Source organism: Pelodiscus sinensis, chromosome 14 (genome assembly GCF_052426305.1).
Source record: "Pelodiscus sinensis isolate ZL-2025 chromosome 14, ASM5242630v1, whole genome shotgun sequence".
NCBI classification, from domain to species: domain Eukaryota; kingdom Metazoa; phylum Chordata; order Testudines; family Trionychidae; genus Pelodiscus; species Pelodiscus sinensis.
In genome coordinates this window covers 19736115-19759158 of record NC_143065.1, presented here as the reverse complement: position 1 = coordinate 19759158, position 23044 = coordinate 19736115, and the positions used below count along the sequence as shown (strand labels likewise).

At 44.1% G+C, this 23044-nt stretch overlaps 1 protein-coding gene across 1 annotated transcript in view; it reads left to right on the top strand.

The window, feature by feature from the left end:
- UNC13C (unc-13 homolog C) overlaps positions 1-23044 on the top strand; it is a 435134-nt gene that overhangs the window by 146282 nt on the left and 265808 nt on the right. The window contains exon 8 of the mRNA XM_075897272.2: positions 8899-9040. Within this exon, the coding sequence (XP_075753387.2) occupies positions 8899-9040 (142 nt within the window). The remainder of the gene's footprint in view (positions 1-8898; positions 9041-23044) is intronic.

The following is a 23044-nucleotide window of genomic DNA, read 5'->3' as shown; positions in this document are numbered from 1 at the left end:
TCTCTGGAAGTGCGACAACAATAACTGTATCATGAGAATAATGGGTTCTTAGCTGTTGTTTGTGGTGACACCTAGAATTCCACTCCTGGATCTGTGCCCCATTGTGCGAGACACCATTCAAACCTATAACAATGCTTTACATTTGTAGAGCACCTTCTATTTCAGGATCCCAAGAAGCATAACACATTAGTGGAGTGAGCCCTAGAACCCCTACAAGGTGAGAGAGACTGAAGCAAAAATAGATTAATTGGTTTGGAAATAGAATCCAGGTCTCTTGAGTTCCAGACCCTGCACATTAACAACAAAGCCACCTTTCCCCTCCTGCAAAGTGCAGAGGGCAGACTTAGATAGTACTAATCATTTGGAGGAAGAAGGGCAAACATATACCCTCACTTGGGAGGTTGTGTTTCATTATTCACAATGTTCCTATAGTGTAAGTCCGTGTATACCTCCTTGCAAGGAAATTATTTAGCTTTAATCCTGAGCCACAGAGCTCTGGACACCTCTTTCACAGATTCAACAACCTGGCACTGTCCTCTCTCCCTTCCATAGTCTTCTCCTATATAGGTTGAACCTTTCTAGACTGACTCTTTCTGGTCTGGCAACATCCATGGACTGGCATGATTTTAGTTAGCTGGATGTCCACTTGTTATGGGTGTGGCCAAGTATTTAAGAATCTTCTCTGTGATTTCTGATCATCATCAGCAGTAGAGCAGCACCTTGAGTAAGCTGTGCATCATGCCTGCTCTGGATTTTTCACCGATTGGTCTCTGTCCACGTTAGAGCAAAAGCCCTTGAAAGCTCAGTATTTGCCCTTTAAAGTATGGTTCTACTCTGCAAAATCACTTTGTGAAATGGCACATTGTGTAAACTTACATTTATTATGCCTCCCTTATTCACACTTCAAATATAGTCAATTTGCATGTAAGAAGATGAATGTTTGCTATTTTCCCAGCCCTAAACAACCCTAAGGAACCTGATTTAAGACTCCAGGGCAATCTTTCGTGATGCCCAAATCATCACCAGAAACAAAGTCCAAATCCTCCTCTCCATTACTGTTATGTAGCTCCAATATCTTTAATTTATACCTTCAGTTGTACCTGTCTCTTGCATTCAGTGGGATTGCACAGGTGTAACTGAGGACCAAGGTGTTTTACACAGGTGACCTTCCAATGGAATTTAGTTCATTCCAGGGGAGATTTTCCACAGATACAAAAGGTAGCCTGGCATGTAACTTCGCCTACAATCATTTATATCTATCAGGGATGGTCTAGACGGTGCTTGGTCCTGCCGTGAGGGCCGGGGACTGGACCTGATGACCTCTCAAGATCCCTTCCAATTCTAGTGTTATATGGTTCCATGATTGGACACTGGGGTTCACTTGCTGTTTGTGACTTTGAAAAAGGCTCCTTCTGTTAACCAGGAAGTGCCAGGCAGAAACCAATCCAGTTGAATCCCTAGAGATGCGGTGTTCTGCAGGGCTGACAGATGCAAACAGTAATGAAAACTTACTTTTTCATTAAAGTCAGCAGATTTGACTCTTAACATACACAGGGAGCAGAACTGCTGGCTCAGAAAGTGCCATTTTTATATAGTCACCTTTTTGAGTACACGGTGAGCTTCATTATCCCATGTGATTGACAGCAGGAAATGTTAACTGAATGATCCCATCAAGATGTTTTAAATAAGAAGTTAAAAATAATAAATCTCTGCTGATCTTACCAGCCATGACAAGTTCTCTGCTGCTGTTATCTTGGTTGGTGATTTCCAGTGTTATAAATTATGATGGAAAAAGCAAGTGATATATATTTATTGTTACTAGAGTGTATCTACATAAGCCATCATAAACTCTGAAAAATGTTTACATGGCTAATGGAGAGACAGAGTGGGTGACAGAATCTCTTTTACAGGACCAACTTCAGTTGGTGAAAGAGAGAAGCTTTTGAACTGTACAGAAGCAGAATACTTCTGTGTAGTTTGAAACTTGCCTCTTCTATTAACAAAAGGTATTTCCTCACCCACCTTGTCTTTGTAATATCCTGGGACTAATATGGCAACAACATACATACAATTAGTGATAGTTAATTGTCTTGAATCCAGTCTCTCCATTGTTACTGCAGGCTTTTAACTGGCTGAGTATGCTATATAGTATTGTGAAAATATTTACAGTTAAACTGCTTTAGTCCCAAGTATGCCATGGAGAAACAATACAGTGAAGGGCTCGTTAAGGATATCCAGGTTTAGTTCCAAAATTCATGACAAACATTCTGCCAGTGCAAACAAAAATATTTTTTTAGATTTTGAAAGTCTTTCTTACTGTAAAGGGAATCATAAACTTGAACTGGGTTAGACATTATGCTACTTATAGTGCTTTGAAATACAGCTTTAGAAGGGAATCTTAGTGCTCAATGTTGCTGAAAATACTTGATTTGTGTCATACATACTGTATAGTAGATAAACACTGCAGTTAATCTTTAAATTCTTCGTCGAGTAGTGTCCCCGAGGGTGCTCCACTCGAGGTGCTGGGTCCGTCCCGGCGCTGCAAAATGGAGAAACTTCCACAGCAGTAGCCCTGCCGGCCCGCGCATGCGCTCCTGTTGCCTCATGCCGTTACAGCTGAGCGCGGGCCAGCTCGTCAGTTTCCTTCAACCGTCCGCGGCCGCAGACGGACCTAGGACGCGCTCCCTCTCTGGCCTGAGGAGAAAAGGGAGTTTCATTTAGAAATTTGTTTGCCACTTGGCAGTTTATAGTTAGGATAGTATTAATAGTTCTTAGTAGTTTTTACTTAGTTAGTTAATTAGTCTCAAGTTCCTTGTTTCTGTCCTAGTTTATTTTTTTGTAGTAGCCTTTTTAAAAAAAAAAAAGAGAGAGAAAAGGAAATAAAAGACAAAATGCCTGGTTTCAAGAAATGTTCCCAGTGCCAGGAGGCCATGCCAGACTCAGATGGGCATTCGCACTGCGTTAAATGCCTAGGGGACGGGCACATCCCTATGAAGTGCCCTCACTGCATGAAACTGACAGCCCGCGCTCAGCGCGATAGAGAAATGAGGCTGAGGGTGATTTTATTCAATAAAGCCCTCCAGTCCGATGCGACCACGTCTTCTCCCACTACCTCGGGAGTTCACTTGTCCCGTTCACCTGAGAAGGACCCCCACAGTGCTGGGCCACAGCCCAGGAACGTACGGGACAGACCGCGTACCTCTGGCTCTTTGCCGAGGCACCCAACAGAGAAGCCGGGCAAGAGCCGCAGTGCCTCAGCTCTGACTTTGGTTGGATCAAAAGACCCGATGTGGGCTCCCTGTAAGGGACCGCGGGCAGACTCAGCACTGGCAAAGGCTCCAACGGTCGGGCCACAAGCAGCAATGGCAGCCCCGGCACCGGCTGATACTGCGCATGCGCAGTCAATGACAATTCCACCAGCACCCGTGCCCACGGTGCCAGCTGATGAGACCTTGCTCCCTGCGGTGCCGCAAGCAACGGCGCCGACTCAGACACCGCAGGCGGCCAGCGGCACCGTGCAGCACTCTGCACCGCAGCCTCCTCCGGCACCGGCACAGCTGTTAACTCCCACGGCACCGCTGATTCAACCCCAGGGCAGCCATGCAACCGGGACTAAACCACTTCAAACGGCACCGTCTTCTCCTGCAGATTGTTCGGTGCCGAATGAGGTGCCCTTCAAGCCAAGGTGCATGCGGACCCCTTCACTCACGCCTGAAAGAGCCCGGTTCTCTCCGGGACCTTGGTCACCAGCTTCAATCTGCTCTGAAAACCATCGTGCTTCTCGTTATGTCTCCACTAGAGACCGATATCATAGATCACTGCAGCGATTACCGTCGTACCATCACTATCGCTACCACGATCAACGACGTTATTCCTATTATTCTTGTTCACCATCTCGTTTTTCTGACAGATCTATATCACCGAGGTCTTCGGGACGTTCGAGATATTCACGTCGATGCGAGGAGCCTACACTCCTAGACGATCCCCGACTCACGGTCGGAGATGTGACCGTCATTATGATGACCGTTGGTGTCCTCATAACACGCAATATCCACGATCACTATCTCCGCAAACCACACGCCCAGCGTCTCCACCTCGTGCGCCTTTGCCGGCAATTCCATCAGTGCCTGTGGTGGGCACGATGCCAGTTACTACTCAGGACACGTATGAAAACAACTACACTCCAAATAGGGAACCACAGACCCCTGACTCTTCGGCCAACCAGTCATCTCTGGATGATGCTGTCTTTCCTGGTGAACTATCCCCCACGGAAGATCACAAACAGTTTCAGGAGCTCTTTGCCAGAGTGGCACAATCTCAGGGTATCCAGATTACGGACGTACAGCAAAAGCAACATCCCTTGCTGAAGAACTTGCAGTCCTCACAAAAATCAAAACTGGCTCTGCCCTTCGATGAGGCTATCCTGGAAATTGCAAATGATATATGGCAGACCCCCGCCACTTCTTTACCGACTAACAAGAGGGCGGACAAGAAATACTTGATAAATCAAAAAGGGATGGACTTTTTGTTTACGCATCCCCAGCCCAATTCCCTTGTTATGGACGCCGCCCAGCAAAGATCAAAGACGACCCAAAATAAAAATATGGCAAGTGATAAAGAGGCTAAACGCCTGGACATTTTAGGTAGAAAAGTGTATTCCTCTGCCACTTCAGTTCTCCGGATGTGCAATTATGCGGCCCCTCTTGCCAATCACGACTTCGATAACTACTCCAAATTAGTCCCTCTTCTAGAGCACCTACCAGACTCAAAACGCCAGATCTTGTGGGCGGTAATACAAGAGGGCTACACAACAGCCAGAACAGCGCTTCAGATCGCCCTAGACACGGCTGATGCAGCAGCTAGAGTCACGGCTACTGCGGTAGTTATGCGTCGCGGGTTGTGGCTGCACCAAGCAGCTACTCCGAGGGAGTTATTAAGCAAAGTGGAAGACTTACCTTTCGCTTGTCAGTCTCTCTTCACCCAGTCCCCTGATCAGGTGTTCCACTCTCGCAAGGACTCCCGTACGACTCTTAGAACGCTTGGCATGTATACGCCTCCGTATAAACGTAAGAGGTATATGCCCTACAACAAACAGGGATCCTTCTCTTACGCAACATTCCGCCCCAAGCCATATGAACAACAGAGATCAAGACAACGCCAGCAAAAGTGAAGGCAACAACCTGGCAAGACTTCCGGTCAGCAGCAGGGCCGGCAACAAGTTTGATGGGTCAGTCGAGGGACTGCGTGCAACTCCTTTGTCGGGAGCGTCACACAATCAGGTAGCCTTATTCCATCATCGGCTGAGGCCTTATCAACATCGCTGGTCTCTGATTTCCACCGATCGATGGGTCAACGACATAGTTGTTTCAGGATATGCCATCCCTTTCAACTCCATTCCCCCCCACTTCCCGCCCTCCCCGTCCCTTTTCAGGGACCCCTCTCACGAGACTCTGCTACAGCAAGAGGTGTCCCGACTACTTACTATAGGAGCCGTGGAGAGGGTACCCATTCAATTTCGGGGGAGAGGTTTCTATTCCACATACTTCCTCACCCAGAAGAAGTCAGGGGGTTGGAGGCCTATCCTGGACCTGCATCGACTCAACCGCTACCTGAGAAAACAAAAATTCAAAATGGTCACTTTAGCTTCTATCATCCCGGCTCTCCGCAAAGGGGATTGGTTTGCGTCCCTCGACTTACAGGACGCCTATTTCCACATAGCCATTCACCCGGCCCACAGGCGATTCCTTCGTTTCGTAGTGGGCGCGGAACACTACCAATACCGAGTGTTACCTTTCGGTCTGTCAGCAGCACCACGGGTGTTTTCCAAAACCCTGGCAGTGGTAGCTGCCTACCTCCGATGCCTCAATATCGCGATTTTCCCGTATCTCGACGATTGCCTATTAAAGACCCCGACTCGCGAAGAGGCTACGTGGGCAGTGACCACCACCACAGCCGTATTCGAGGCTCTGGGCCTCATAATCAATTTCGGCAAATCGTCCTTGGCACCAAGTCAGGACTTGGAGTTTATCGGCGCGAGACTCGATGCACTGAGTGCGAGAGTATACTTGCCTGCAACAAGATTCCAGATGATTCGGGACTTGGTACATACGGTTTCAATTGCTCCCAGATCCAGCATACTGACTTACCTGAAACTGCTCGGACATATGGCTGCCACCACATATGTGGTGGCGCATGCGAGACTTCATCTATGCAGTCTCCAGCATTGGCTGTTCAAAGTCTACACACCAGGGGTACACGCTGTGAGCAAGACAGTGTCCATTCCCGGACATGTCAGGACTTCACTAATATGGTGGGACAACCCGCAAAATTTGTTATCAGGGGTCCCTTTCCACGCACGAAGACCCACAGTGCAGATCACAACGGATGCTTCTCTGATCGGTTGGGGCGCACATCTGCAGCAACATCGAGTTCAGGGACTCTGGTCGGCACAGGAGTCACTTCTACACATAAATCTCCTCAAGCTCCGAGCTGTATCCAATGCATGCAGGCACTTCCTTCAGAGGATCCGAGGTCGTGCACTCCACAATATATGCACGGTGTACAATATCAACAGACAAGGCGGGGCCCATTCACGATCCCTGTGCGCGGAGGCGATACGACTGTGGAACTGGGCGATCCACCACAATATAATCCTTATCGCATCGTACCTCCCAGGCAAAGACAATATCATCGCCGATACCCTGAGCAGACACTTCCTTCCTCAGCACGAGTGGGAGTTACACAACGAGGTGGCTCACGGTCTCTTCCGTCTCTGGGGGTTCCCGAGTATAGACCTCTTTGCCACTCGTCACAACAAGAAGTGTCATCATTACTGCTCACGGGCAGGTACCGGCAAGAATTCCCTGGGGGACGCTCTTCTGCTCAATTGGGGATCTCACCAACTTCTCTATGCGTTTCCGCCTCTTCCTCTCATTCTGAGGGCACTGGAGAAGATAGCGACGGAGGGTGCAACAGTGATTTTCATAGCACCCTATTGGCCTCGGCAGACTTGGCTGACACAATTGTCCAGAATGTCAGTCGCTCAGCCACAACGACTTCCACTGATGCCCAACTTACTGTCTCAGCAGCACGGTTCGATGCTGCATCTGAGCATCGATCGCTTGCATCTTACGGCATGGCTCCTAACTGGTTTCAGCCACCGGAAATGACTTGCTCTCAGGAAGTGAAACATGTACTTATGAATAGCAGACGCCATAGCACTCACAAGGCCTACACCTACAAATGGCACCGGTTCCAAGCGTGGTGTCTGGAAAGGGACTTTGACCCTCTTTCTTTACCGGTGCAGCATACTTTGGATTACATCTTCCATCTGAAGACGGAGGGCTTAGCAAATGCTTTGTTGAAAGTGCACTTGGCAGCAATCTCGGCCTTCCACCCGCACATCAACGGACATTCGCTATTTGCTCACCCGTTAGTTAAAAGGTTCTTAAAGGGACTTGATAACCTATATCCGGCCTTCACAATCCCTCCAGAGCTGTGGGACTTATCTTTGGTACTGGACGCACTAACTCGTCCCCCCTTTGAACCATTAGCAACTTGCGACCTGCGCATGCTCACAATGAAAGTGTCATTCCTTCTGGCAATCACGTCAGCACGTTGGGTTAGTGAGTTGGCAGCCCTTTCAGCCGATCCACCATATACTTTATTTTCTGAACAAGGGGTTCTGCTTCGCGTTCATCCTCCCTTCCTTCGGAAGATAAATTCTCCCTTCCATGTAAACGAGCCCATAATTCTGCCAACATTCTATCCGAAACCTCATTCCTCGCCAGAAGACTCACGTTTACATACCCTCGATGTTAGACGAGCACTGACCTTCTACCTGCATAGAACATGCGCCTTCAGAAAGTCTCGGTACCTTTTTATAGCTACGGCGGAGCGCTCCAAGGGTCAACAGCTCTCCACACAACGTATTTCCAATTTGATCACCTCCTGTATCTCACGTTGTTATGCCCTACGACACAAACCCTTACCAGGACAACCTTGCGCTCATTCCACCAGAGGCATGGCCACATCTACTACGTACCTTAGAGGGGTACCCTTACAGGACATATGCCGTGCAGCAACCTGGTCATCTTTGCTCACCTTTGCCAAGCATTATGCTCTTGCGAAAATATTGAGGAATGATTCAGCGGTGGCGCAAGCAGTCTTGGCCACAGCACAGAGATCATAAGTCCGAAGCACGCCAATAGTGCTTGACCACTGCTCTGTATTCACCTTGAGTGGAGCACCCTCGGGGACACTACTCGACAAAAAAGAGAGAGTTACTCACCCTGTGCAGTAACGTCTGTTCTTCGAGATGTGTGTCCCCGTGGGTGCTCCACGACCCACCCTCCTCCCTGCTTCGGAGCTTCTGTTTATCTCTTTCAGATACTTCCGGTTGGGAGGAAACTGACGAGCCGGCCCGCGCTCAGCTGTAACGGCGCGAGGCAACAGAAGCGCATGCGCGGGCCAGCAGGGCTACTGCTGTGGAAGTTTCTCCATTTTGCGGTGCCGGGATGGACGCAGCACCTCGAGTGGAGCACCCACAGGGACACACATCTCGAAGAACAGACGTTACTGCACAGGGTGAGTAACTCTCTCTTATTGCACATTAGCTAGATTTATAGATTTTATGACCAAAGGGGGTTATTACAAATCATCTGGTTTAACCTTCTGCATAACAGAGGTCATGGAACACACCCAGTAATTTTTGCATCAAGTCCCCAGATAACTGAAGTTGAAATGATATTCTCTCCAGCCCTCTCCTTGATTTCCTGTTATCCTTTATTTTCACGACTCCATATAATGATTTTTTCCCCTTTTTTTAGGCACTGTTGCATGTGGTTCTACGTAACGAATGCTGTGTGGTAAAACCTGTTTGTTTCATTTTTCTTGCAGTGGTTTGTGCTCAAGGTTTACAAGCAAAGGATAAAACAGGCTCAAGTGATCCTTACGTTACTGTACAGGTTGGCAAAACCAAACGGAGAACTAAAACTATCTTTGGCAACTTGAATCCAGTATGGGATGAAAAATTTTATTTGTGAGTATAGACGTGCAACAGATTTTTGGAAAACTTTGTGACATTATGCTATTTAGTGAGATTATTTGATCTGTAAATATTCACTGTATACATCACACATTTCTATAAGGCATTAATTAGCAAATCATTGGTGGGACTGACTACATAAATATTGAAATCTTGGTTATGTTATGACTCCCTCACATAAGGAAGGGAGTCAGTCCAAAGACAAACCCAGTAGCAAACTGATCTGTTTTGTTTATTGAGCTGAGACAAATTAATTAAAATAATTACAGCCGTTGTGATTATAAATTCTTCTTAATTTTCTTCTAAACATTTGTTTTCCTGTGCAATGCACAGCAGAAAGAGACTTCATGTAATGACATTTAGCGGTAGATTTTCAGTAACACAGATGGCAGGTAGGTACCTAACTTTCATTGCAAGTCAAAAGCAGTTAGATTCCAGACCACTGCTTTTGCCATTGAAAAAATTTGTATTTAATTCATTTGCTGAACAAGAATCCACTCAACATAAGTAATAAAGGATCAAAAGGAGGCCAAGTGATAATGCCCGAAAAACTTGATCTTGACAAGGAAAATATATTATCATACACTTCTTCAGGGAACTCCCTGGCAGCTCATGTGAAACTGTCTTCACACAGGCTCATGGGGAAGACTCACCCTATGTATATTTTGTCACAAAGAGCTAAAGAGATCAAATTCAAAGTTGAAGAACTAAAGCTAAGTTATCCAGTCTAAATGAGCACTTAAGCAACTGTTCTCCATGCCAACTGGAACACTTAAATGTAGAAATGGTTGCCCTAATTTAGGTAGTAACATTTCAATAATGGACCAGATATTTTCAGCAGCTGATAAGGGAATGGATTTTAATGTGTGAAGAAAAGAATCCATGTATGCCGTTTGGGATGCTTTGAAAATATTACTATGCACTACATTTAGGCTCTCAACACAGATTTTTTATATGTATTTGTCTCACCTCATTCATTAATATGATGCATATGGAAAGCATATCATATTTCTAATATCCAGTGTTCTATTTGTTTGAATTTTAATCTTTGTGTTTGGATAGGGTGGCAAGCATTAGACTAATGCATAAGAATAAAAGTATTTTAATAAATAAACAACAAATCAAACCCTACCAGAGAAAAAAGTGTTACACTGTTTTGAAAAGGACCCATTGACTAGAACTGCTCATTACCTAATTTCAGAACTTCCTTTCATTGCAAATCAAGTTCAAAAAATCTGTCCATGGTCATAAACTTTGTCTACATTTTAATTTTTCCTAAGCTATTGCCATCTGCTTCACACTCTTCAGAGAGAAAGATAAAAGAATTTCTTGGCTTTAGTTTGTATTGTGCTAATAAAAGATGTCTCATTGTGTTTAGTATTCAAAGGTTTATTTATAGTTTAATGCTAGAAGATTTACCCAGTGTTACTTGGGTCCTTAACTGAATTATTTTTTTTGTTTTTCTTCATTTAAATCATAGCTCTTAGCTGGGGCTTGGGATGAGGAGTCAAGTGTGCAGGCTGCCTTGAGGAGAGAGGACAAACCCCAGACCTCTCTCATGGCAGCAGCATGGTGCCAGGTGAGAAGCACCTCTCCATAGCTGCTGCAGCTCCAGCAGGCCCTGCGCGCCCCAGCTAGAGTGAGAGAAATAGCTAACTGCAGTTTCTCCTTGCTCCCATATGAATCAGCTCTCCCCACCCCTCTAAAGGGTTTGGGGGGGGGCGAGGCTCAGGGTTGGGGCAGTCCTGGAGTGGGATACTGCACCTCCAGCCAGCCCCTTTCACCTATCTGTCTCTTTTCTGTATGGTTTTATGAGAAACAATGCCATTCCAGGCACAACCCAGGTTCCTGGCACACCCAGCCCCTGACCTTGCTATATGCTTGTTATGATAAGAGGAAGCCATATACTGAATTTGGTTGTTGTAGCTCTTACAGTTTAGGAGAAGTTCTTGAACAGAGAAACAGACAGAGTCACACAGAGATGGTCAAACTCTCTCAAATATATAATAAACGAGAAGATTTATTGGATGTTGCTTGGATCCTTAACTCAAATAGGCTTTATTTTTCTTCAATTATATCATTTGTCTGGGGTGAAGCTAGGAATGAGGTGTTCAGTATGCAGGCTGCCCTGGGGAGAGAAGACAACTCCAGCCCTCTGTCACCACAGAGCTTTGGGCCAAGTGAGACATTCCTGTCCATGGCCAATGCACCTGCAGTAGGCACAGCCGGGGGCAGGTGGAGGCGGTGTATGCCCTCTGGCTGGGGGACAGACACACTCACAAATATATAGCAGTGTGACGGGGCGGCCCCGCCCCGCACTCAAGCTCAGGGAAACCACCTGGGGCCCGGGGCGGAGAAGGCCCCACCCACGCAGCCCTACCGGGCATGCTCCAAAGGGAGCCAAGGTACAAAAGGCTGCTGGCCTGCTCATAAGGGGCAGACTGTGACCCGAGCTGGAGCTAGCAACCCCTGGCCAGAGAGTGAGTCGCCCAGGGAGCTGAGCGGGCTGCTGCCGGGCCTCTGCCGGGCTCGGCCCCAACGCCGGCGCTGCCGACCGACCCCCCGCGACCCGAGCACCGGACCGGACTCCGCCAACTCTGCGGCTGCCAGGGGGAGGACCACTACAGCCCGTTGACTGACGTCAACAGGTGGGACCGCAGCAGGCTGCGAGCAGGGGGTAGGAAGCAACCCAGGGCAGGGAGCTGTAGAAGCCCCTGAGAGCTCGGGGCATTGAGGGGAGGAGCCCCCGCCAAGCCAGTGGTGGGAACCGCCCGCCACTACTAGGGCCCTGGGTCGGGGCCCGGTGGAGAGGGAGGGCCCGGGCCCCCCTACCCCTGCTGCCCAAGGCCCTGGCAAGTGGGGACCGGGGTAACAAACACTGGACTGTGGACTAGGCCTCTGGGCCTACAAACTGTGGACTAGGCCGGGAGGCCGTATTTCCCCTAACACGGGGGCACTGAACTGTGGACTAGGCCAGTGGGCCATCTTTCCCCTAAAGGAGGGGCATCGTACTTGGGAACTAGGCCAGTGGGCCGTATTTCCCCTAAGAAAGGGGTATTATACTTTGAGGGGTAGGCCCAGACAGGCCGAATTAGGCCCCGGATGGGGGTGGCAACCCCAAGACAGGGGCGAGCCCCCCGACAAGCAGATAGCTGCCCCTTAATCCACTCTGGCCCTCTCTTATCCCAATGGAGTGATAGCTGTCCTGTTATCCATCTCTGGTCCCTTGCTGTCTCTGTGATCATTCTACACTATAACTCTCTCCTACCAGACCCCTCCCTTTCCATTTTATGAGAAACATTTGAATTCTAGGTGCATCTCATTGTACTGACACAACCAAACCTGACCTTGCTTTAAGTTAGGATAAAAGTAAGCTGCATACCCAATCTGGTGCTCTTACAATGTAGGAGCAGTTCTTGGACAAATGGACTCACAGATGGATGGACAAACAAACAGACACATTTCTAAAATATATAGTAAGATTAGGGGTTAAACTTTGGCTATGTTGTAGGAACATAAGAATGGCCATTCTAAGTCAGACCAAAGGTCTGTCTAACCCTGTGTCCTGTCTTCTGATAGTGGCCAATGCCATATCCAACAGAGGAAATAAACAGAACAATTAATCATCCAGTGATCTATTCCCTGTCACCCATTCCGAGCTTCTGACAAACAGGCTAGGAACACCGTACCTACCCATCCTGGCTAATAGCCATTTGTGCACCTTTCCTCCATTTATCTAGGTTTTTTTTTAATCCTGTTAAATTCCTGGTCTTCACAACATCCTCTGGTGAGGAGTTTCATGGGTTGTGTGTTGTGTGAAGAAATACTTCCTTATGTTTTAAACCTGCTGCTTATTAATTTCCTTTGGTGTCTCACCTGTGCCTAGTTTTTCACTGCCTTTACACCTTCCCTCCTGTAATCCTAGATTCAGCCAGAATCTTTTAGTTTGTAAAATGCAGATATTTGGGTATTCCCCAAGGGTGTGTCTAGACTACATGCCTCCTTCGACGGAGGCATGTAGATTAGCCAGATCGGAAGAGGGAAATGATTCCGCGATTAAAATAATCGCGGCTTCATTTAAATTTAAATGGCTGCCCCGATCTGCCGATCAGCTGTTTGTCGGCAGATCGGGGCAGTCTGGGCGCGATGCGCCGACAAAGAAGCCTTTCTTCATCGGCACAGGTAAACCTGGTTTCACGAGGCTTACCTGTGCCAATGAAGAAAGGCTTCTTTGTCGGCGCGTCGTGTCCAGAGTGCCCCGATCTGCCGACAAACAGCTGATCGGCAGATCGGGGCAGCCATTTAAATTTAAATGAAGCCGCGATTATTTTAATCGCGGCTTCATTTCCCTCTTCCGATCTGGCTAATCTACATGCCTCCGTCGAAGGAGGCATGTAGTCTAGACACACCCTAAATGTATAAGTAACTTTGACACAATAATAAAGCCTGAACTTACCTACTTAGGACTATATCAGACATCCTGCTAAGAAGAACATCTTATAGAATATGATAGAAATGTAGCTGTGTTAGTCTGGTGTAGCTGAAACAAAAACAGGACTATGTAGCACTTGTTAGTCTTTAAAGTGCTATATAGTCCTGTTTTTTGTTATAGAAAATGGCATTCTTGGAATGGTGGTAAGGCATAGGAAATCCCAATCTGCCAGCATGCTAACTTTTTTCCTGGGGAAAAAAATGCTTTCTGGGTGCAGCATTTTTCTGGCAATTACATCAGTGAGAGTATAGGACCACTTAGTACAGTGCATTACCTGTTTGAGTCTAGTAAGGAGTATATCAGTATCTATCTATTTCTTAGCAGGATCGCTGTATGTCACAGTATATGATGTACTTAACTGTTATATTTTAAAGGCAATTAAAGATTCTGAAAAGTAAATTGAACCTCCTGGTTAGTTTAGAAAGTATAACTGAAAGAAAAATATTTATTTCAGGCAAGGTTTTATGTTTTTACTATAGTTCTAGTCTAGTCTAGCCTCATCTGGTATTACCTTATTATTTGATGTTAACAGATATGTTTGGTAAATGTATGTGAAAAACATTAATAATTTAGTAAATTAAGAAAATATGAAAATATAACAAATGTTATAATAGCAAATACTAATCCTTTATATAACCACATAATCACTAAAGTAGATTGTTTATAGGTTCACATCCCCATTCCTCACCAACTTAAATTACTAGGAAAAGAACACAAGGCTTCAATGGGCCTGAATATATCAGAATTTTAGTGGCTTAAGTTGAGTTTCTTATGTTTTGTAAGATTGCGAATTGCCTCAAGAAGCGCGGGAAGGAGGTGCAGAAGCAACTAGTTTAAGGATAGTTTTGCAGTAAATAGTATCTGCCAGAAAATCAGAATCCCTAGTTTTCTTAGCCTTTAGGGTAAAAGGATGGGCAGTCGGTAATTTAGGCAGGGTAATGTAGCCAAAACTGCCTACCCACCCGACTGTCTAAGGCTAAGGGCCATCGCTGGTGAAGGCTAGGACCATGATGTGGCAGCCCAGCTCAGTAGCCCAGCCACCAGGAAAGACTGGGACTGCAGCACGGCAGCATGACTCCCCGCAGCCACCAGGAAGGGATGGAGCGGTGAAGCAGTAGCCCTGGCTCTCCATGTGGCCAGGAAGGATCTCCTGGGAGTGGGCAGGGTCTCAGGAAAAAGGGGAGGGGCTGAGGCTTGCCTTCTCCAGCTATGCTTTCACCCAGTGCCCATGGATAACAGGATACAAACCCAAAAATGAATTATCTGGGTTTTTTTCCATGCTAAAACTTCCTCAGTAAGCAGCCAAGTCAGTAACTTCATGAGGTTGAATTCTCTTCTTTAAAAAACCTATATCACACCTCTACATTCATTCATCTGCCTGAAGTGTTAATAACACAAATAATTGTCATTTCTGCAGTAGACATCAGCCTAATTCTTCCTTTACACTGGTCTGAATCATGGTTAACTTCACAGAAGTCAATGAGTAGCCCAGTGGCCCCTTAGAGTACATCTACACAGCAACATTATTCCGAAATAACAGTGCAAGTCTACACTACAAGCCTTTATTTTGAAATAATGTCAAGCATGAGGACATTTTATTCCAACTCATAGTAACCCTCATTTCATGAGCAGTAAGGGAAATCAAAGGAAGAGTTCTTCCTTTGGCTTCCTGCTGTGTAGACACCTTCAAAAGCCAAATGATGCTACTTAGACTTAAGATACGCAATTGACATAGCTGATGTTGCGTATCTTAATTCAGCTTTAGCCCTGCTGGTGTAGACGTACCCTAAGAGACTAACAAAAATATAGAGAGGAAACTAACATAGAAGTCTGTTAAGTTACAGCAGTATAAAACCACTGTGGAATCAGAATCAGACCCCTTATTCCTTTTTTCCTCCCTAAGGAAAATAACTGTAATCAACATGTAAAAATTCCAACCCATTCCAATTGACTCGGTCTACAATCTACTTAGAATCCTAATTAATTTTTGTGAGTTTGAGCTGGTAGTCAGAAAATTACAGTCCTTGATAACAAAACAGAAAAGAATGCATTCACAAATGCAAATGCCACTGTCCTTTACGTTCCCTGATTGCTGCTGTTGAGCAGTTTAACTCCTGGTACTCCACATGTTTAGTCCATGCTTTAACAGTTCTCTCTTGCTTTCCAAACAACTAAAGACTTTTATTTCAGTTAAACAATCCCAGCTTGTTGATCACAGACTACTAGAACTGGAAAGGACCTCCAGAGGTCATCAAGTCCAGTCCTCTGCCCTCATAGTATGAAGGATGCTCTTTCTAACCCCAGTAGCAGGACTTACTCCTTATCAGTAACACCCATTTTCTTTCCTGAATGTCCAGTAGGGGTGTAGTGGCCAGAAGGCCTTTCCATCTCTTTATTCACTGACACCACAAGGAGTACATGGAAATTCCTGAGGTTGCAGTTGTAATAATTAACTAAACCCAGGGAGCTAGTCTGGAGTCATGATTTCAAATCACACCACTCTTCAGCAGATAAAACCATTATATTGATATAAATGAAGAAAAATCTTGAGAGTTAAAGATTTAACTTTCAAAAGGAATTAGCCCTCTGTTAATTTACCACATGCATTGAATACTCAGATTGTGTGAAACTCTGACTTGTATCATGTACAAATGTGAATAGAGAGGTCATGGGTATTCTGCACTAAGTCAGATAAAGATGACCATTACTAGGTAGCTTTTCAAAGGCACAAATGACTGTGAAAATTATTGGGAGTGAGGCATATCACTGCCATTAGTGTCTTTGAAAACCCCACACTACATGATTCGACCCCAAAAGTTAATGCCTGAAAAGATATAAATAGAAAAATCCCAGAGGTTTTGGGTTCCTGTGAAAAAATAGCATGTTACTATATAACCAAAGACGATCATAATGCAGAAAAAGGTCAAATTAACTTTGCATGGGCAACTTTAATTCAGACATTTCCCAACTTTTGTGTACTTAATTTTTGCAACCTTAACATTCTTTTACCGTGGTGGGAAGAGAGGGTTGGTTGGTCTGTGGGATTGGGAAGGGAGGGGATGTTATCTCAGGTTGAAATGAAAAATCAGTTTGCAAGCTCACATTGCAAGCTGATCATGGAGGTACTATTAGCATGCGTCCCAGTTTGCTGAGAATTGATACATATTAGATCAAAAGAATCAAAATCAATGGCAGCCATTGAAAGGGATGATAAATACGTATGATGGCAGTTTTAAATAATGTAGGTTAACAAAGCAAAGGTGCAACAGTTAGGAGAAGCCTGGCATTCTTTTCTACGTTGTATTCCACATCCAAGCAGTCTATAATGAGGACTTCACCAATGGAGAAAGAAGGCAAACCGAATTATAAACACACCTTTTATTTTGTATAAAATGTTTCTATTTTATTATAAAATACACAGTAACTCAGTCCTTCCGTTTGCTATAAGGGGAAACAGTGCTGGCCATCAGTGAAGTATTAGCTTTGGGCCAACTGAGTTGTGCCCAGTGGCCCCAGCCAGTTGGGGCCCCCCAGGAAAATGAGTGCCCAGCATCTCAATCCACTCCGCCTGCCCTTCTCTCCAGAGGTGATGCCGCCACACTCTGATCCCACTCCCTGGAAGGAGTGTCAGGCAGGTGGGGCAAACCCCTCGGCCTCTACTTCAGCCTCCCCATCAAGAGCACATGGAAAAGGGGGGTAGAGTGGTTTGCAGGTAGAAGGGAGGAAGGGCCTCTCTTACTTTGGTCCACATCCCACAAACCCCCTAATCCTTCTCTGCTTACCATACATGTGGCAGATGTGAAAAAGGAGACAAAGCCCGGAAGAAAACAAATAAATACCAAAAGAAAAAAATATTAAAATGGACTGTGGAAACGGTCAGCCTTCTTTGAAAATGACTTTTGCTGCAAAATCTGAAATAGTTAACATGTATATGCTCCTTTGGCAACTTTACAGAACATGAAGAAGACACGTGCCATAGGCAGCAGGCAGGTGATCCCATAAATGTCTCCAGAGGTTTTAGCACCTTCCTCTGAAACATCTGGTTTTAGCTAACATCAGAAACTTGATACTAGATAGACTGTAGGTCTGATCTGGTATGATAACTCTTATTTCCTTATGAATAGGTTAAGAATTAATCGTATAAGGACTATATAATTTAATCTTCATGTGTATACCATCAATACATTAACATTTTAGCAACAAGGACAGAAGTTTTAGGAGGTTTAATTTGCAGACTACAAGCTTGAATGTATTTTATGTTACACAAACTTTTTTCTTCGACACAGCATAATCTTTACATAACTCTATGATTTATTTCTGAGTGTGAACAAAATGCCACAGTAGCGTGCCAGTTGCAGGGAAATTTCCATTTATATATGTTAATGCTTCTTGTGCTTCCCTACCTATGCCATACTTACAACCCAGTGGCACATGGGATTTTTATTTGCCTATGGAAATATGCCCCGGTCTTTTGTATAAATCATTTGTGGTTAATTGAAATGGCATAACATTTGAAAGCACAAAATGTTTATATGGTGGAATATGTTTTGTGCATCCTGATGATAGATAGATAATTAAATAAACATCCATAAAAGGAAAAATGCAACTAAGATCTCCAAAACGTATTTTCTTTCTAAATCATGATGCTATATATTTTTTAGTCTCCAAGGGCATATCTATACTGCAGGTCAGAAGTCGAATTAAAATATGTAACTTCAGCTATGTCAATTGCATAGCCGAAGTCGAAATACCTTAATTCGGCTTTTGGAGCTGTCTACACAGCAGGGAATTGAAGGAAGAAAACTTTTCCTTTGACTTCCCTTAATCCTCGTGAAATTAGGGTTATAGGAGTTGGAGTAAGAAGTCCTTCAGCTCAACATTATTCCAAAATAATGGCTTGCTGTGTAGATGCACACTGTTATTTTAAAATAATGTCGGTTATTCTGAAATAATGCTACTGTCTAGACATATCCTCAGGTGCCACAGGACTACTCATTGCTTTTAAAGGTACAGACTAACATGATTATCTCTAAGACTTCCAAATCACATGAGTGATAAGTGTTATTTATTGAGTACTCTTTGGTTTTTGCCACTTTATAGAACAATTAATGGAAAGAAGGGGGTTGTTTTTTCCTAACAGCAAAAATAAGGTATAACAAACTAACAAAGAAACAATAGTGCTGTTTTCTGTAAATATTGTTTGAGGTGTGTATAACATACCCAGTTCCGATAAACTCCACTACAATTCATCACTTGTCTTCTAATGGAACGAGGTTTACAGGGACATCAGAATAGTGCATCCGTTATTTTGAAAGAGATTTTGAAATAATGGGCATGCTGTTAAGATATGGAATAGCTATTTGGGGACACCTGAAGTATCCCAAAATAGTGCGCACCCTACACAATTTTTATACATCACTCTGAGTCCAATAATTCTACACCTCACTAGGTCAAGTTATTACATATATAAAGGTGGCATTTGTTGAATATATTATAGCACATCTAAGCTCATTATTGGTAAACTGAAAATCAGTATACCTTGACATATTTGCCTTCCTATAAAATGTGTGCACTGATCTAATATTGTATAAACTTAGAGGTAGTTTTCGGTGCCTATGAAACACACAGTCAAGAGGGATCATATCATCAAATCTGACCCATTTTTGCTTTCCAACAGGGAAGAAAGGAATTATGTAATTCATTTTGCTTCTTAATCAGGCATGATTCTGTTTAGTAGAGCTGACTGTCAAAGGGTGTTGAGGCTTTCATCTCACTGCTGAGCACTGTGCCAGAAATGAGCATTGCCTGAACATTGTCCTTTTATAGTTGAGTAGTTCTCAAACTCATTTGATCACTCCCCCTTCTTTGTGTCTTTAGGAGTTTGCACCCCAGCTCTCTCACACCCTATTGGTGCTTAGCCAGCAGCCATTGATGTCGGGCCACCCAGCTCTAAAGGTACAGCAGAGAGCTGTAGCTGCTGGCTGGGCACCCAGCTTGGGCAACAGCACCACTGCCAGTGATAGTGCTTTTGTAAGGGAGGCATGGGATGGTATTGCCACCCTTACTTCTCTGCTGCTGGTGATGGCGTTGCTGCCTTCAGAGCTGGGGGCCTAGCCAAATGCTGCTGCTTTCCAGACACCCAATTCTGAATGTGTGCAGTAAGATTTTGTTCCATAAAAGTTTCTCATGCACAAAGGAAATACATTCCATGCCCCTTTCCTACCAGTTTGAGGACATCTGCAGTAATTTCTAGGTACAACAACAGTTCCCTGTCTGTGGCTCACTTGGGCAATGTCTAGACTGCAAGCCTCTTTCAAAAGAGACTTTTTCAAAAGATACTTTCGAAAAAGCCTCTTTCAAAAAAGAGCACCTAGTTTACAACCAGTATTTTTGAAAAAGGAAGCCGCTTTTTTGAAAGAGAGCAGCCAGAGAGTCTGGATGCTCCCTTTCGAAAAAGCACAGTTTGCATTACATAGCGCCTTTTTTCAAAAGAGCACTTTTGAAAAAAGGCATTATTCCTTGTGAAACAAGGTTTTCCGCGGTCGAAAAAATTGCCACATTCTTTTGTTTTACTTTCGAAAGGTTGTGGCAGCAGTCTAGATGCAGGGGAAGTTTTTTCCAAAAAACACTGTAGTCTAGACACACACTCACTGATATCCCAGATACTAAACCTCACCCAAACTGAAGGCACATGTTGTCCTTACTCCTCATCTGCCTACAACTGTGGCTTTGATTTAAGACTCAATTATCTTCTTTTTCCATGAACATGCAAGGATTTACCATCATGATTAGAATCTAAATAGTACCTCTTACACTCATGCTAGTCTTCAGTCTGCTGTTACGTTTCCCTCTGAACTCTTTCAAGTCAAAGAGGGGTAGTAGCTGATTTCTGACATGATCAAAGGGAATTGCTTTAGATCCAATTAACAGAAGCACAAAAGGAGAACGAGGTGTACTGGTAGTTCGGAATAGTAAGCCTAATCCGAACTACCTAGTTCATGCCGCGTGTAGCCGCAGGCACGGAGTCCGAACTAGCGGACATTTAAAAATGGCGGCGCCCGGCAATATGCAAATGAAGCCTGGGAAATTCAAATCCCGGGCTTCATTTGCAACTCCGGTTGCCTACATTAACTACCCTAGTTCAAACTAGGATGGCTGGTGTAGACATACCCTCAGTCCTTTGTTCTCAAGCTGAGGTGTCTGCTGAGAAAAGCCGCTCCATGTCTCCCTGGTCTGCTGGGGGCAGGGCGCTAGCTTCGCGTCTCCCTGGTCTGCTGGGGGGAAGCAGCTAGTGCGGGGTTGCCTCACCCCGTTTGTAAGTAGGGATCCGATGTAAGTCGGATCCATGTAACCTGGGGACTGCCTGTACTTGCGTCCACACTGCTATTGCATTCTTTTCACAGAAAGTGGAAAGAACAGAGGGTTTTTTCCAACAGCAGTTAACCTCATTCTACAAAGAAGGAGCCTTTTTCCAAAAAAGCTTTTTTGGAAAAAGGTATGGGTGGATGCAGAATAGGGAATTCTTTCAAAAGATGAGGTCTCCAGGAAATAACATAGGTGCCCTGGTGGCCACTCTGTCCAGACTAATCACAATGTAAATATGAGATAGCGTCCAATCAATGTGGACACTATATTTCGAAAAAGCACATTACTTTTTCATTGCACTTTTGCTGTGTGGATGCTCTCTTTTTAAATAAACTTTTCCAGAAGATCTTTTCCGGAAAAGCTTCTTTCAAAAGACGCCTGCAGTCTAAACATAGCCTTAGACTCTTCGGGCTAAGGCCTACCTTGCTACGTGTTTATACACTGTTTAGCACAACAGAGGCCCCATTTTCTTTTGTATACCAGTGTATACATATTTAAATTGAAGTAAACAATATGATAGTGTGTTTATGTAAGCTTGGGTGCAAGCAAGAGTAAAAGACAGGTAACTTGATTCCAGAGGATCAGATCACTTCATTTTCCTACAAAATCTAGCTTACTGAACGATACCTTTTTTATTACTCAAACTTAAAATGTCGCTACTTTGTTTAGCTTGTATTGTTTGGCAAGTTAGTATAAGGTGGTACAAAATCAACGTTTCTGTGTATGAAAATGCACCTGAAATTTGGATGATCTGTGAAAATAAAAAGTGCTTTAAGAGCATTCAGACAGCTGTTGCTGTCACAGTTGTGGTACAAGGAGAAAATAAAGATCACCTTTTAACTTCAATACTTGACAAAAATGTAGTTTTCTTAAAAAGGAAAAATAGCTGGTACATTATCCTCACTTATCATGGCAGGCAGTTGGCAATTAATGTAGAGAACTGACAGTAATCTCATGAAGACTAAAACGTCGATCTTGCTTTTGGGAGTCTTTTCAGTATAACAGTCCTGTTTATCTCCTCTTTAAGTCTGCACTGTTTGTCTGGGTCTATTGCAGCATAAAAATGGCTTATGTCTTTATTGAGCAAATTATTATTTGAGGAAAGCTAGGTCAAAGCAGTGTGTGTGTTACATTCTTTTATTGAAGATACCAAGATTTGTAGTGAGTCTAAGATGATCTGGCAGTGAGTTCCACCATCATGGGCAGGCTTTTAAGCTCTATCTACAGCCCCTATGAGTTTCACTTTTGTGAGACAATTCTATTGTTCTAATGAAATATAGTCATTAAACTCTGATAGTCACAGTACTTCAGCAAGGACAATTTGTTCTTAGTAATGAGTAAATCGCCTTTCTTTAGGTTCCTTCGTGGCCTGACACAATATCACTTCTATGGAAGCCAAAAGAAACCCAAACAATAAAATGCTTATCAGAATAGATGCCTTAAATAGTAATTTGTGCCAAATTTCTTAAAGCCAGATCAGTCCGGTGAATAGCTTGTTAGGTTTCACATGCCTTCATGCATTTGATTTGCTCACATTTATAATAAATTATTACTTAGATGGTGGGAAAAATTCAGTGTTGATAAAGTTATTTGCAAGCTAAATTGTAACTGTAAAATATGAATTACAAAGATAAACATAGTACGTAAACAGATGAATGATTTGTAAACTGTGTCAGTCTGAATTAGTGTTTTTCATTATCATGATTATTTATTATTACAAAGTATTGTATTCCAGGGAATCACACAAACTGCGCTAAGAAGAAAATGTAAAAATTATATTGAGTCAATGGCGCTATTCCAATTTAAATCTGCTGAGGATCTGAGCAGGTCATATTTATGTTAGGTGTAGATTTAAGGATAGGTGTTAGTGGACTAATGAACTAATGGGATGTTTTTATGAAACAGAGGGTTGAAAAGTTTCTGTGTCTGGAGCAACCAGGAGTAGGTGAATCTAAGAGGACCAGCCAACAAGGAGGCAGGATTGACAAAAAATGGGCAGATTTAGTAAAATAGTTGCAGTGTAGCACTCCCTTCGAGTTTCGGCCTTTTTTGTTTACATTACTGATAAGGATCTGGTTGGCATTTGCTGTCCTGTCCATTTGTCCTTGTTGTAAGGGCTCCCTGCGCATAGAGTGGCATTG